The 15,725-nt window shown below is 41.6% G+C and overlaps 1 protein-coding gene across 10 annotated transcripts in view; it reads right to left on the bottom strand.

Annotated features, from left to right (window-relative positions):
- Nucleotides 1-15,725, bottom strand: part of LOC140615870 (ankyrin repeat domain-containing protein 26-like) — a 185,417-nt gene that overhangs the window by 144,183 nt on the left and 25,509 nt on the right. For 6 of the 10 annotated variants that reach the window (XR_012016381.1, XM_072795932.1, XM_072795931.1 and 3 more), the window contains exon 1: nucleotides 9,612-9,947. The exons of 2 other annotated variants lie outside the window; for them this stretch is intronic. Coding sequence is in view for 6 of the 8 variants with exons in the window: in XM_072795932.1 (XP_072652033.1) it covers nucleotides 9,612-9,820 (209 nt within the window). In the remaining 2 variants the exon portion in view is untranslated. Of the gene's footprint in view, nucleotides 1-9,611; nucleotides 9,963-15,725 lie in introns of those variants that run through there. 2 more of the 10 variants (XM_072795926.1, XM_072795928.1) reach the window with 2 other exon arrangements.

A 15,725-nucleotide genomic window follows, 5' to 3' on the forward strand; every position in this document is an offset into this window, starting at 1 on the left:
CAAACTGAGGAAGGAGCCTCAGTGCCCATCGAAAGATGAATGGATAAAGAAGATGTGGTTTATGTATACAATGGAATATTGCTCAGCCATTAGGCACAAGAAATACCCACCATTTATTTGCGTAGACGTGGATGGAACTGGAGGGTATTATGCTGAGTAAAATAAGTCAATCGGAGAAGGACAAACATTATATGGTCTCATTCATTTGGGGAATATAAAAATAGGGAAAGGGAATAAAAGGAAAAGAGAAAAAATGAGTGGGAAATATCAGAAAGGGAGACAGAACATAAGAGACTCCTAATTCTTGGAAATGAACTACGGGGTGTGGAAGGGGAGGTGGGCGGGGGGGTGTGACTGGGTGACGGGCATGAGGGGGGCACTTGATGTGATGAGCACTGTTATTCTGTATGTTCGCAAATTGAACACCAATAAAAAATAAATTTACATTAAAAAAAACCCACAGGCTTTTCCTAAGGAATTCCCTTCCTCAGAGTCCCTCTTCCCCAAATGAATGTTAACATTTTCTTAAATTTCTTCTGTCAATAAAAGTACCTTTGTATCAAGAAACACACACACACACACACACATTTCTTCTTGGCACATAAATAGTGGGGCATCATACAATCTACGGTGTGCCTTAAATGAAATAATGACAAATACAGCAGGTCTGTTACACTTCTAGTCATATGCTTGGAATTATATTGTTCAAGAACTAAAATAATTTTTAGTTGAAAGCATTACGGGAATAGAGGACTAAAAGAACACAAGAATTTATTTAAAGTAACCCTTACTTTGATTTTCAAGGAATTTTAAGCCAAAGAACTCAGGATTCAAAGAAATGGGAACAGCTCATTACATTTGGGGGGGGTGGGGAAGCTCATTTTAATTAATAGAAAATGTTTAGATTCATAGAAATCAAGTATTTCCAGTTGCCAATATTAGTATTTAATATTACTGAAATGTCAAAAGGGTGGGAAATCTTTTACAATTTCAGAAATGTTTTCCTTTGACAGGAAGTTCCAAGGAAAAGCTTCATGTGAGATTAAGTCCTAATACTTCCATTTAAAATTTCTCACCTTAGGGGCACCCGGGTGGCTCAGTTGATTGAGTGTCCAACTTTTGGTTTTGGCTCAGGATGATCTCAAGGTCGTAAGATGGAGCCCCACATTAGGCTCCATGCTCAGGGTGGAGTTTGCTTGGGTTCCTCTCTCTCCCTCTGTCCCTTCCCTCTCCCATGACCTTCTCTCTCCTTTTAAAATAAACACATCTTTTAATATTTACAAAATAAAATAAAATTTCTCATCTTAAGATTGCCTGGCTGGCTCAGTCAGTAGAGCATATGTCCTTAAATATCGAGCCCATGTTGAGTAGAGGAGGGGCAAGAGGGCGGAAGAGGAGGGTCCCCAAATCACCTGTCTCCACCAAATTACCTAGAAAACCTTCAAATTATCCTGAAAATCTATATATTCAGCCTGAGAATTAAAGAGAGAACACCTGGAATGCTACAGTGAGAAGAGTTTGCGCTTCTATCAAGGTAGGAAGACGGGAAAAAAGAAATAAAGAAACAAAGGCCTCCAAGGGGGAGGGGCCCAGGAGGAGCCGGGCTGAGGCCGGGGCGAGTGTCCCCAGGACAGGAGAGCCCCGTCCCGGAGACGCAGGAGCTGCACCAACCTTCCCGGGCGGAAAGGGGCTCCCAGGGAGTTGGAGCAGGACCCAGGAGGGCGGGGATGCCCTCGGGCTCCCCGGGACAGTAACAGCAACTGCGCGCCCAGGAGAGTGCGCCGAGCTCCCTAAGGGCTGCAGCGCGCACAGCGGGACCCGCGGGACCCGGAGCAGCTCGGAGGGGCTCGGGCAGAGGAAGAGGCTCCGTGCGGAGGGGGCTGCGCGGTTCCAGGAGCAGCTCCGGGGGGCTCGGGCGGCGGCTCCACGGAGGGGGTTGCGCGGCCCGGGAGCGTGAATCCACCAGCGCAGGCCCCGGAGCACAGGGCGCCGGGACACAGCCCAGGATCCCGCCTCCCCCGGGACAGGCAGAGGCCGGGAGGGCCCAGGACAGCGAGGACGCTCCTGCCCGGAGCTAAGCAGATCAGCGGCCCCGCCCCGTGCCTCCAGGCCCTACAGACGGAGAGCTCCGGAGTTCCTGCGGGGGCTGAATCCAGGTTTCCAGAGCTGCCCCGCCACTGGGGCTGTTCCTCCTGCGGCCTCACGGGGTAAACAACCCCCACTGAGCCCTGCACCAGGCAGGGGCACAGCAGCTCCCCCAACTGCTAACACATGAAAATCAGCACAACAGGCCCCTCCCCCAGAAGACCAGCTGGACTGATTGACAACTTCCAGAGGAAGCCAAGGGACTTAAAGTACACAGAATCAGAAGATACTCCCCCGTGGTTCTTTTCTTTTTTTTTTTTTGTTTTTTTTTTGGTTTTTTTTTGTTTTGCTTTTTGATTTGTTTCCTTCCCCCACCCCCTTTTTTTCTCCTTTCTTTTTCTTTCTCTTTTTCTTCTTTTTTTTTCGTTTTTTTTTCTTCCTTTTTTTTCTTTCTCTTTTCTTTCCTTCTTTCTCTCCTCTCTTTTTCTCCTTTTCCCAATACAACTTGCTTTTGGCCACTCTGCACTGAGCAAAATGACTAGAAGGAAAACCTCACCTCAAAAGAAAGAATCAGAAACAGTCCTCTCTCCCACAGAGTTACAAAATCTGGATTACAATTCAATGTCAGAAAGCCAATTCAGAAGCACTATTATACAGCTACTGGTGGCTCTAGAAAAAAGCATAAAGGACTCAAGAGACTTCATGACTGCAGAATTTAGAGCTAATCAGGCAGAAATTAAAAATCAATTTAATGAGATGCAATCCAAACTAGAAGTCCTAACGACGAGGGTTAACGAGGTGGAAGAACGAGTGAATAACATAGAAGACAAGTTGATAGCAAAGAGGGAAACTGAGGAAAAAAGAGACAAACAATTAAAAGACCATGAAGATAGATTAAGGGAAATAAACGACAGCCTGAGGAAGAAAAACCTACGTTTAATTGGTGTTCCCGAGGGTGCCGAAAGGGACAGAGGGCCAGAATATGTATTTGAACAAATTCTACCTGAAAACTTTCCTAATCTGGGAAGGGAAACAGGCATTCAGATCCAGGAAATAGAGAGATCCCCCCCCCAAAAATCAATAAAAACCGTTCAACACCTCGACATTTAATAGTGAAGCTTGCAAATTCCAAAGATAAAGAGAAGATCCTTAAAGCAGCAAGAGACAAGAAATCCCTGACTTTTATGGGGAGGAGTATTAGGGTAACAGCAGACCTCTCTACAGAGACCTGGCAGGCCAGAAAGGGCTGGCAGGATATATTCAGGGTCCTAAATGAGAAGAACATGCAACTAAGAATACTTTATCCAGCAAGGCTCTCATTCAAAATGGAAGGAGAGATAAAGAGCTTCCAAGACAGGCAGCAACTGAAAGAATATGTGACCTCCAAACCAGCTCTGCAAGAAATTTTAAGGGGGACTCTTAAAATTCCCCTTTAAGAAGAAGTTCAGTGGAACATTCCACAAAAACAAGGACTGAATAGTTATCATGATGACAACTCATATCTCTCAATAGTAACTCTGAATGTGAACGGGCTTAATGACCCCATCAAAAGGCGCAGGGTTTCAGACTGGATAAAAAAGCAGGACCCATCTATTTGCTGTCTACAAGAGACTCATTTTAGACAGAAGGACACCTACAGCCTGAAAATAAAAGGTTGGAGAACCATTTACCATTCGAATGGTCCTCAAAAGAAAGCAGGGGTAGCCATCCTTATATCAGATAAACTAAAATTTACCCCAAAGACTGTAGTGAGAGATGAAGAGGGACACTATATCATACTTAAAGGATCTATTCAACAAGAGGACTTAACAATCCTCAATATATATGCCTCGAATGTGGGAGCTGCCAAATATATAAATCAATTATTAACCAAAGTGAAGAAATACTTAGATAATAATACACTTATACTTGGTGACTTCAATCTAGCTCTTTCTATACTCGATAGGTCTTCTAAGCACAACATCTCCAAAGAAACGAGAGCTTTAAATGATACACTGGACCAGATGGATTTCACAGATATCTACAGAACTTTACATCCGAACTCAACTGAAAACACATTCTTCTAAAGTGCACATGGAACTTTCTCCAGAATAGACCACATATTGGGTCACAAATCGGGTCTGAACTGATAGCAAAAGATTGGGATCGTCCCCTGCATATTCTCAGATCATAATGCCTTGAAATTAGAACTAAATCACAACAAGAAGTTTGGAAGGACCTCAAACACGTGGAGGTTAAGGACCATCCTGCTAAAAGATGAAAGGGTAAACCAGGAAATTAAGGAAGAATTAAAAAGATTCATGGAAACTAATGAGAATGAAGATACAACCATCCAAAATCTTTGGGATGCAGCAAAAGCAGTCCTAATGGGGAAATACATCGCAATACAAGCATCCATTCAAAAACTGGAAAGAACTCAAATACAAAAGCTAACCTTACACATAAAGGAGCTAGAGAAAATACAGCAAATAGATCCTACACCCAAGAGAAGAAGGGAGTTAATAAAGATTCGAGCAGAACTCAACGAAATCGAGACCAGAAGAACTGTGGAACAGATCAACAGAACCAGGAGTCGGTTCTTTGAAAGAATTAATAAGATAGATAAACCATTAGCCAGCCTTACTAAAAAGAAGAGACAGAAGACTCAAATTAATAAAATCATGAATGAGAAAGGAGAGATCACTACCAACACCAAGGAAATACAAACGATTTTAAAAACATATTATGAACAGCTATACGCCAATAAATTAGGCAATCTAGGAGAAATGGACGCATTCCTGGAAAGCCACAAACTACCAAAACTGGAACAGGAAGAAATAGAAAACCTTAACAGGCCAATAAGCAGGGAGGAAATTGAAGCAGTCATCAAAAACCTCCCAAGACACAAGAGTCCACGGCCAGATGGCTACCCAGGGGAATTTTATCAAACGTTTAAAGAAGAAACCATACCTATTCTCCTAAAGCTGTTTGGAAAGATAGAAAGAGATGGAGTACTTCCAAATTCGTTCTATGAGGCCAGCATCACCTTAATTCCAAAACCAGACAAAGACCCCACCAAAAAGGAGAATTACAGACCAATATCCCTGATGAACACGGATGCAAAAATTCTCAACAAGATACTGGCCAATAGGATCCAACAGTACATTAAGAAAATTATTCACCATGACCAAAGTAGGATTTATCCCTGGGACACAAGGCTGGTTCAACACCCGTAAAACAATCAATGTGATTCATCATATCAGCAAGAGAAAAAGCAAGAACCATATGATCCTCTCAATACATGCAGAGAAAGCATTTGACAAAATACAGCATCCATTCCTGATCAAAACTCTTCAGAGTGTAGGGATAGAGGGAACATTCCTCGACATCTTAAAAGCCATCTATGAAAAGCCCACAGCAAATATCATTCTCAATGGGAAAGCACTGGGAGGCTTTCCCCTAAGATCAGGAACATGACAGGGATGTCCACTCTCACCACTGCTATTCAACATAGTACTGGAAGTCCTAGCCTCAGCAATCAGACAACAAAAAGACATTTAAGGCATTCAAATCGGCAAAGAAGAAGTCAAACTCTCCCTCTTCGCCGATGACATGATACTCTACATAGAAAACCCAAAAGTCTCCACCCCAAGATTGTTAGAACTCATACAGCAATTCCGTAGCGTGGCAGGATACAAAATCAATGCCCAGAAATCAGTGGCATTTCTCTACACTAACAATGAGACTGAAGAAAGAGAAATTAAGGAGTCAATCCCATTGACAATTGCACCCAAAAGCATAAGATACCTAGGAATAAACCTAACCAAAGATGTAAAGGATCTATACCCTCAAAACTATAGAACACTTCTGAAAGAAATTGAGGAAGACACAAAGAGATGGAAAAATATTCCATGTTCGTGGATTGGCAGAATTAATATTATGAAAATGTCAATGTTACCCAGGGCAATATACACATTTAATGCAATCCCTATCAAAATACCATGGACTTTCTTCAGACAGTTAGAACAAATTATTTTAAGATTTGTGTGGAATCAGAAAAGACCCCGAATAGCCAGGGGAATTTTAAAAAAGAAAACCATATCTGGGGGCATCACAATGCCAGATTTCAGGTTGTACTACAAAGCTGTGGTCATCAAGACAGTGTGGTACTGGCACAAAAACAGACACATAGATCAGTGGAACAGAATAGAGAACCATGAAGTGGACCCTGAACTTTATGGTCAACTAATATTTGATAAAGGAGGAAAGCCTATCCACTGGAAGAAAGACAGTCTCTTCAATAAATGGTGCTGGGAAAATTGGACAGCCACATGCAGAAGAATGAAACTAGACCACTCTCTTGCACCATACACAAAGATAAACTCAAAATGGATGAAAGATCTAAATGTGAGACAAGATTCCATCAAAATCCTAGAGGAGAACACAGGCAACACCCTTTTTGAACTCGGCCACAGTAACTTCTTGCAAGATACATCCACGAAGGCAAAAGAAACAAAAACAAAAATGAACTATTGGGACTTCATCAAGATAAGAAGCTTTTGCACAGCAAAGGATACAGTCAACAAAACTAAAAGACAACCTACAGAATGGGAGAAGATAGTTGCAAATGACATATCAGATAAAGGGCTAGTTTCCAAGATCTATAAAGAACTTATTAAACTCAACAGCAAAGAAACAAACAATCCAATCATGAAATGGGCAAAAGACATGAACAGAAATCTCACAGAGGAAGACATAGACATGGCCAACATGCATATGAGAAAATGCTTTGCGTCACTTGCCATCAGGGAAATACAAATCAAAACCACAATGAGATACCACCTCACACCAGTGAGAATGGGGAAAATTAACAAGGCAGGAAACAACAAATGTTGGAGAGGATGCGGAGAAAAGGGAACCCTCTTATACTGTTGGTGGGAATGTGAACTGGTGCAGCCACTCTGGAAAACTGTGCGGAGGTTCCTCAAAGAGTTAAAAATAGACCTGCCCTACGACCCAGCAATTGCACTGTTGGGGATTTACCCCAAAGATACAAATGCAATGAAACGCCGGGACACCTGCACCCCGATGTTTATAGCAGCAATGGCCACGATAGCCAAACTGTGGAAGGAGCCTCGGTGTCCAACGAAAGATGAATGGATAAAGAAGATGTGGTTTATGTATACAATGGAATATTACTCAGCCATTAGAAATGACAAATACCCACCATTTGCTTCAACGTGGATGGAACTGGAGGGTATTATGCTGAGTGAAGTAAGTCAGTCGGAGAAGGACAAACATTATATGTTCTCATTCATTTGGGGAATATAAATAATAGTGAAAGGGAATATAAGGGAAGGGAGAAGAAATGTGTGGGAAATATCAGAAAGGGAGACAGAACGTAAAGACTGCTAACTCTGGGAACCGAACTAGGGGTGGTAGAAGGGGAGTAGGGCGGGGGGTGGGAGTGAATGGGTGACGGGCACTGGGGGTTATTCTGTATGTTAGTAAATTGAACACCAATAAAAAATAAATTAAAACAAAAAAGAATCAAAGCTTTAAAACCTAAATACATAAAATTTCTCATCTTGCTCATACAGGACAACATGAAGTCTTCTTAAGATTGAAAAGATCCTGAGTAGACTATGTCTGCTACATATCCTGTGTTCAGGTTCTGTTTGAGAAATAAATGGACTGAAAGAATACATAAATACATTTGGAGAGCTCAATAGTTTTTAAAGATTTATCTATTTCTTTGAGAAAGAGAGAATGCATGAGTGTGGTGAAGGGCAGAGGGAGAGGGAGACAATCTCAAGCAGTCTCCCCATTGAACATGGATCCCGACAGGGGGCTCAACCCCACAATCCTAAGATCATGACCAGAGCCAAAATCAAGAGTCTGATGCTCAACAAACAGCCACCAAGGCACCAGGAGAGTTCAGTACTTTTAAAGAAAACTTTTGTAAAGTAAACTAATACTTTTGAAATAACAATAAAAATTTATGTTTGCTATTTTTAAATTTTTTTTCAGAAGAGGGATACAACAAAAATTCTATACGCTTTCACAATATCATTTATATTTTTTATTTTCATAAGGATTTAACTAAAACGAAATTATTGTTAATCATTTACTTATTACATGTTATAAAGCTGCACATAATACCATATGTATATATTTAATGTATGCATAATAAAAGTTAACAATACAGATAAAAATATTCCCCTTACTTCTGAAAAGGCTAAAAGTTGTCAGAAAATACCAATCCTCGGCCATCAAATTTTTTTAAATAGAAAGAGGGGCACCTATGTGATTCAATCAGTTAGGCATATGCCTTCGGCTCAAGTCATGGACCTGGGGTCCTGGGATCGAGCCCTACATCATCAGGCTCCCTGTTCCACGGGGTTTCTGCTTGTTCCCCTGCCCCTCACTGCTGCTTGTGTGCCTGGTCTCTCTCTCAAATGAATCAATAAAATCTCTTAAAAGTAAATAAGTAGAAACTATTTTTTGTCTACACAAGATTCATATTCTTACTGTTCTCCTGGATTACTTCATTGATAATAAATCTTTGTTGGAATTTTTATGTATCTTTCCTATAGAAATCACAGATTTAAGAAAATGAAAAAATTCACTTAGAATCCAAATGTTCGAAGATAACTAATTTCATATTTTGCTCATCTTTTTGGCTAACACAAAACCATTGTCTGCTTTTGTGTTTGCATCATCAAAACAATTTTTCTCTCATTTAATGATCCACTAAAGTACAGCTTTGCATGTTAATGTGTATCAATTATCTTTGCCACATTCAGTGGTCACATAGTAGTCCAGCCTATGGATACACTGCCATTTATTTATGGCCAGTAAGTGGCCATTAAGTGACTTCTTAATACACTGCTATTGTAAATAGTGCTGAGAATAGCATATTGTATATTATTTATTTCTAATTATTTCCTAAAGATATTTTACATCAATAAACTTCATGGCTAAAGCTTATTTTTCAATGTGGTGTGGTGCTTAACCACCAAACTATCCGAAAAGTCCAAAACAACTTAAATTTTAAGCAGTAGTATAGGTAACATCATTCCTTATCTTCACAAAGCTTGAGATGGAAAATGGGATTTTATTCCTTTTTCTTTATATTTTATTTCATTTATTTGAAATTAAGAACACCAGCAGAGGGAGGGGGAAAGAGAAAAAGCAGACTCCCCACTGAGCAGGGAGCCTCACCAGGGGCTAAGTCCCACGACCCAGAGATCATGACCCTGAGAGGAGGTCAGAAGAGGCCAACTGACTCAGCCATCCAGGGGCCCCTATCTCATTCCTTTAATAACTTCCCTGTAAAACGAAGATATATGTTCTTTTTCTGATAAACCTATGTTGTAAATATTTTGCAAGTACATTCTCTTTTACTTTGTTAGTATTACTTTCTGATACAGAGGGGTTTTTTTATGTGGCTGAATCAACCTCCAGAATTTTTGCTTTTAATGTCATGAGCCCCTCTGCCGCCCGCCCCGCCTCCTCCCGCCCGCCTGCCTCAAAAGCCCTGTTACCTGTTCCTCTTGTCCCTTTCATTTGAGCCGTTTAAACCAAAATACAGTACCCGCTCCACTTTTTTTACATTCCCCGTGATCGCAGCTTTGTGGATTTTTCTAAGATCTTGACTCTCGATGTGGTACCTGGGGCCGGAATGAGTCACAGGTGGCAAACTGGCCTTCCGAGGCCTGATGCCGAAGGGCACCGTGCCCCCCCCCAACCACATTGTAAATCTCTTTTGCAGAACGAAGCCAACAGGCTTCAGTGACACAGGTTTCACCGCCTCTAGTGCGATACACTCCCGCGCCAGCAATAAGGCAAGTGGGCCTCGCCTCAACGTCCCAGGGACTAAGCCCAACGACTTAGAATCTTCCTACGCAGAACCACCGTAACCTAGCAACGCTAACCGCCAATGCGCCTGCGCACCTCAGAAGAGGCATTCCTGCGCATGCGCACAGAGGTCACTGGCCAAGGGTGCCCAAAGCATATGCGCGAGGAGGCCCAAGCCTCTCAAATCTCTGCGATCCCCTGTGAGCTGGGCTGGCTTCCCTTCAGACGTTGGTGGGAAGGCTGAGCGTTTGGGGACATTTGCAAAAGCCTCTGGGGTGTGGAAAAGTAGTCTTCCGGGCCCCTGAGTGGCTCAGTGGTTGAGCGTCTGTCTGCCTTTGGCTTCGGTCATGATCCGGGGGGTCCTGGGATCAAGTCTTGCATCGCACACCCCACAGGGAGCCTGCTTCTCCCTCTGTCTATGTCTCTGCCTCTCTCTGTATCTCTCATTTGAAAATAAATATAATCTTGAAAAAAAATGTATCTCAAAGGAACTTCAAAGAATTGAGAAGGAATAATTCTAACTATAAGAAGTGATTAAAAATGAGACTATAAGCAGCTGATGAATTACACTAATCCCACTAAAAAACAGGCTTCAATAGTTTAATGATTAATATCAAATATGAATCTTTTCTCCATCCTAAGATGTATCATGATAACTTCATCAAAAATCATAATTGTGGAAAGAAGACAAGCAGAAAAGTAATTTCTAGAATGAATTTCTAGAAAAAGTTATTAGAAGATGCTGGAAGACTGTGTAGGAAAGTCTCCTGGGTGATTTGGCGGGGAGAACACTGTGATGCTCCGGGCTCAGAGATGCCAGGCAGGAGGATGCCGAACACCTCAACACTGAGAGGGGCTCTTTTCCTTTATCCCCTGGGACAGCAGACCCCAAGGAGCCCCCAGGAAAGAAAGCCACTGTACTCTGTAATCCACAACCTCTGCTCCCATGACCAAGAGTAACTGCTTTTTCAACCCCTTCACTCAAAAGCGGAGTTTTTTCTCAATCTTGGTTGACATTACTGACACTTTAGGCTGGATGATTTGTTATGGGGGGGCCTGTCCTGTCCATTATAGGATGTGTAACAGTGCCCCTGAGGACCCCAAGTGCTGCAAAATCACTTTTCCCCCAACACCCCCTCTTCCACAACATCTGAAAACCATGTTCTATAGAGAAGCTCAGCAGTCACCAAGCCCTGTCCAGACACAAAGAGCTTTCAATCAGCCTTTTAACACCTCACTATCAGATACAGGCAGATAACCAAGAGTTAACAGACCTCGGACAAAATCAACACCAAGCAAACAGAAACAAAGTTCCAGAGTAAATACACATTGTGAATGAAACAAGATTTAAAGTAAGAACAAAACCACTCTACTGAGAAGCCATCAACCAGCAGAAATAGCTTCAGGTTAACAGCACAGAATCCACCAGAGTCAGACCACAGGGGTTCAAGGCAAGCTCCACCACCTAACCAGCTGTGTAACTGGAGTCAAATCCGTGCCTTATTCTTCTAATCTTCATCCCCATTTTGAAGCGATGAAGATTAGTATGTAACTCTTAGGGCTGCTGGAAGAATTAAACAAGGGATTTAGGACTTTGACAAGCACATGGAACCATAGTGAAGAATCAATAAATAAGGGATTTCTTTGGTTTGTTTTAATTATTCTTAAAAACATTTGGTACTGTATCCATGAAGTAACACTGGGATGCTACGGAAAAGGAACAGATACACTCTAGCCCACATACCGCACACACACAAAAAAATAATAATAATTGAATTAAAATTATGGCAGGAAATTCTTTAAAAATTAAATAGAGAAATAAAAATAAAAGTTGAGGATCCATCTCAGAAAGCAAAATCTGAGAAAAGAACAAAAAAATAAGGCCTACTAAACTAGAATGATCAACTTGCACCTAAAAGAACTTCCAGAAAGAGCAGAGGGAATAAAATCACTGAGGAAATAAGAACTGAAGAACACAAGTGTCCAAATGGAAAAGGCCCAGGGCATCTACGCACCGCAATGAACACAACAATAACAGATGTGTATAGACCACCCCCAACACTGACACTTACTGTGCAATTCCTGCCTCAACCCATGTTTGCCTGACTGATTTCCTTAAACAACCTTCATATCTCATTGAACTAGCTGTGTAATCACTTCTTAAATGAGCCATCCCTAGAATGTAAGCAAAGGCTTCCAACCCACACCCCCTATAATACGCTCTAAGAAGCAATAACCTGATTTTTATCTCGGTTGTAATTTAACACTTATTTAAGTATTATCTGAGTATTGATTTCAAGAGTTGCATGGCTGAGGACCACCATGCCTGCTTTTTGCCATCGTTTGCCCTTCACTGAATACATAGTACGATATGCAGTTAAGTACTTTTTATACAAATGGGCTTTATAATAAAATCACTGATTCCTTGGAAATACAGTGCATTTTCACACTTATGGGGTGCCTCTGCCACAAAGTTCTGTGGCTCTTTACATGACATAAGGATATTTCGCAAGTTTTTTATATTGCTCCAACCTGAATTTGTTTCTTTTTTATTTTTAAGCCATCAGTGGAATAACTGACAAGTTCCTTGAAGGAAGTCTCAGATTTCCTAAAGGAATGCGCACCATCTAGTGGAAGAATACAAGATTTAAAAGTCAATTCTCTAAATTCACTAAGCACACAATAGTGTGCTAGTGACTTATCAAATATTTATTCAAATTAGAAACCAAAGATGCATTATCAATTTTGTTAACTAGTGACACTCAAATTGTTGTCTTCTGTATAATTTGGAACATACCAATTTAAATGAAATTTATAACTAAAATTTATTCTTAAGGTTGTCAGTGAAGACCATTTAATTTATTAGCATTTGGCTGAACTAAACACAGAAATGACAAGGAGAAAAAAAGCAATTGTGGCTGCAATACTACAAAAGAAAAGAAATCCTGCAATGTGCAAAAGAAACTGAAGTCACAATTGAAATGCTCATTGCAAAAAAAATGAAATGCTAACTGCATATGGAATACACTGTTTGATACATGACAGGCCACTTCTTTTGGCTAAAAAAAGCTATGAATCAGAAGATATGGCGGGGAGGGGGTGACATACATGTTATACTTTGATACTGAAAGCCCTTGCTTGTTAAGTAAAAATAAGCTCATGAAATTCATTAAGAAAACAAAGGAATCGGAAAGTAACATAGAGATACTGGCCTTCTGTCTTATTAGTGCTGAGAAAGAACACGAAATGGACAAGGTCTGACCCAAGATGGCACACTATCCTGCTATTATATTACTCCAGAAAAATCACATCAAACCGTGAGATCTGGGGATCCCTGGGTGGCTCAGCGATTTGGTGCCTGCCTTTGGCCCAGGGCGTGATCTTGGGAGTCCCGGGATCGAGTCCCCACATCGGGCTCCCTGCGTGGAGCCTGCTTCTCCCTCTGCTTGTGTTTCTGCCTCTATCTATCTATCTCTCTCATAAAGAAATAAGTAAAATAAAAAAATAAAAAATAATAAATAAAAAAAATAAATAAATAAATAAAAAAGAAATAAGTAAAATCTTAAAAAAAAAAAATTAAAAACCAGTGAGATCTTTTAGTTCATGCCAGCCTTTCTCAGGCCTCACCCCAGCAGTTAGGAGAGGAGTACATGTCTATCAGGAAAGACCTAATAAAAGATACATAGTTTTGACAAGAATATAAATATTAACTTTTTACAGTGCAACTCCCAGACCAATAGCAGCCACTTAAAAAGAACTACATGAAAAAAATAAAAAAATAAAAAAAATAAAAAAAAAAAGGAACTACATGGAAAGTTAATTACATCTGCTTTACCCTCTACATCACTAAGCTATACTGTCAGAAAAACAGATTTAAAATATAAGATGGTGAAGGCACTCATCAGAATTAAATAGGGGAACAATGGTCATAAACAACTCGCAAATGTTAGTGGCATGTGACACTGAAGATTGATTACCTCACTCCTACTCTGTGGACACATGTCCTCTGGGAACTCTGCTCCCCATTTCTGCACTCCTGGGCCCCCGTGTGAGAGCTTCTACCATTTGGAACAGCACCTGTGACCAACGGGGAGTGCACAGGTGGATAAATGTAGCAAACAGTGCGCTAGCCCTCAAACACATCTCCCTTGCAGTGACACACTTCACTTCTGTTCACATTTCATTGACTAACAAGTCACATGACCATAAGTAACATAACCATATATGTGCCTGTGAACAGCAAATATCAGACAGTATATGGCAGGACGGATGGATGCTTACAATATACAAAATTCTTTTTTGATTCCAAGTGAATCGTCTGAAAGAAATTTTAGGTTATACACACAAAAGCCTATGATTTCACTTCTAGCATGCAAGGTAGCTACCACTATTATCATCATTCACATATAAGGAACAAGAGGTGCCACTAGGTCAGGCAATGAGGTATTATCATCACACTGTTGGCATGATATTCTTGGCACAGCCAGAATCCAAGTCCAAGCAATGTAGCTCCATAGCCCCAGCCCTGAACTACCACCGCAGATGTGTGTGCACCAGAATGGAGCCCGGGGGTCTGCACACACGCAATACTCCTTACTACACCCAATCGACCATAGCTAAGGCACTCCAAGAGAGGTGACTAGACAAACACAATGACCATGAAATGACCTCAAGAATGAAAGAAAAAGGAACAAAAGGAAAGAGAAAAGAGGTAGCGAAAGGTCCCAACTTGACCTGGATGAATAATGAAAGGTGTCCTGGAGGTTACAGGATCCCTCCCTCTAGAAATTACCTTTAGTGCCTTGAGCCACACACTAGAGTCTCTCCTTGTATTTTTTTTTGTTTTTTTTTTTTGTTTTTTTTTGTTTTTTATTTATTTATGATAGTCACAGAGAGAGAGAGAGAGAGAGAGAGAGGCAGAGACATAGGCAGAGGGAGAAGCAGGCTCCATGCACCGGGAGCCCGACGTGGGATTCAATCCCGGGTCTCCAGGATCGCGCCCCGGGCCAAAGGCAGGCGCTAAACTGCTGCGCCACCCAGGGATCCCTAGAGTCTCTCCTTCTAGAGGTGCCTTCACTCATTCAATGAGTGGTAGCTGAGTGCCTAAGGTACCAAACGAAACTTCAAGGAGTACTAATCAGTCCTTCCTCCACCCAAATCAAATGGAGTTGGTGCCAAAAGTTCACTTGTAATTCTATCCTAGGTTTTGGGACACATATTCCTGAGATACTGTGAATATGGTGGTGATGTCTCCAAGTCAGCCCATAAAAGCAGGTTTCAATCCATCCTATGAGGGGCGTCTGGGGGACTCAGGGAGTTAAGCATCTGCCTTCAGCTCAAGTCATGATCTCAGAGCCCCGGGAAGGACCCCCCCATTAGGTGCTCAGCAGGGAGTCGCCTTCTCTCTCTCCCTCTGCCACTTCTTACCTGCTCATTCTATCTCTTTCTCTCTCTCATAAATAAATAAACTGTTTTAAGAAAAAAATCTACCCTGTGAGATTCTACCCCAACCTTGACTTTTCTTCCAACAGAACTTGTGTTTCTCTAGCCCTTTTCACACAACTCAGAGAAGCGTGGACCTAGCCTCTGCACAACCGCCACATCCCGTTCCATCTCGGCCCTGAGGAATAGGCCATTCCCTTTTCCCATCTGGGTCCACAATGAATTATGGTCAATGTACTCCGAGAACCAATTCAGAATGTCAGGCCCACGCTCATGGCCAAACACCTTCCCGGCAACAGGACATGACCTACCGCCTGCCCTGGCAATAAAGGGTTCCGAAAACCACACAGTCCAGAGAC

Source organism: Canis lupus, chromosome 24 (assembly GCF_048164855.1).
Source record: "Canis lupus baileyi chromosome 24, mCanLup2.hap1, whole genome shotgun sequence".
NCBI classification, from domain to species: domain Eukaryota; kingdom Metazoa; phylum Chordata; class Mammalia; order Carnivora; family Canidae; genus Canis; species Canis lupus.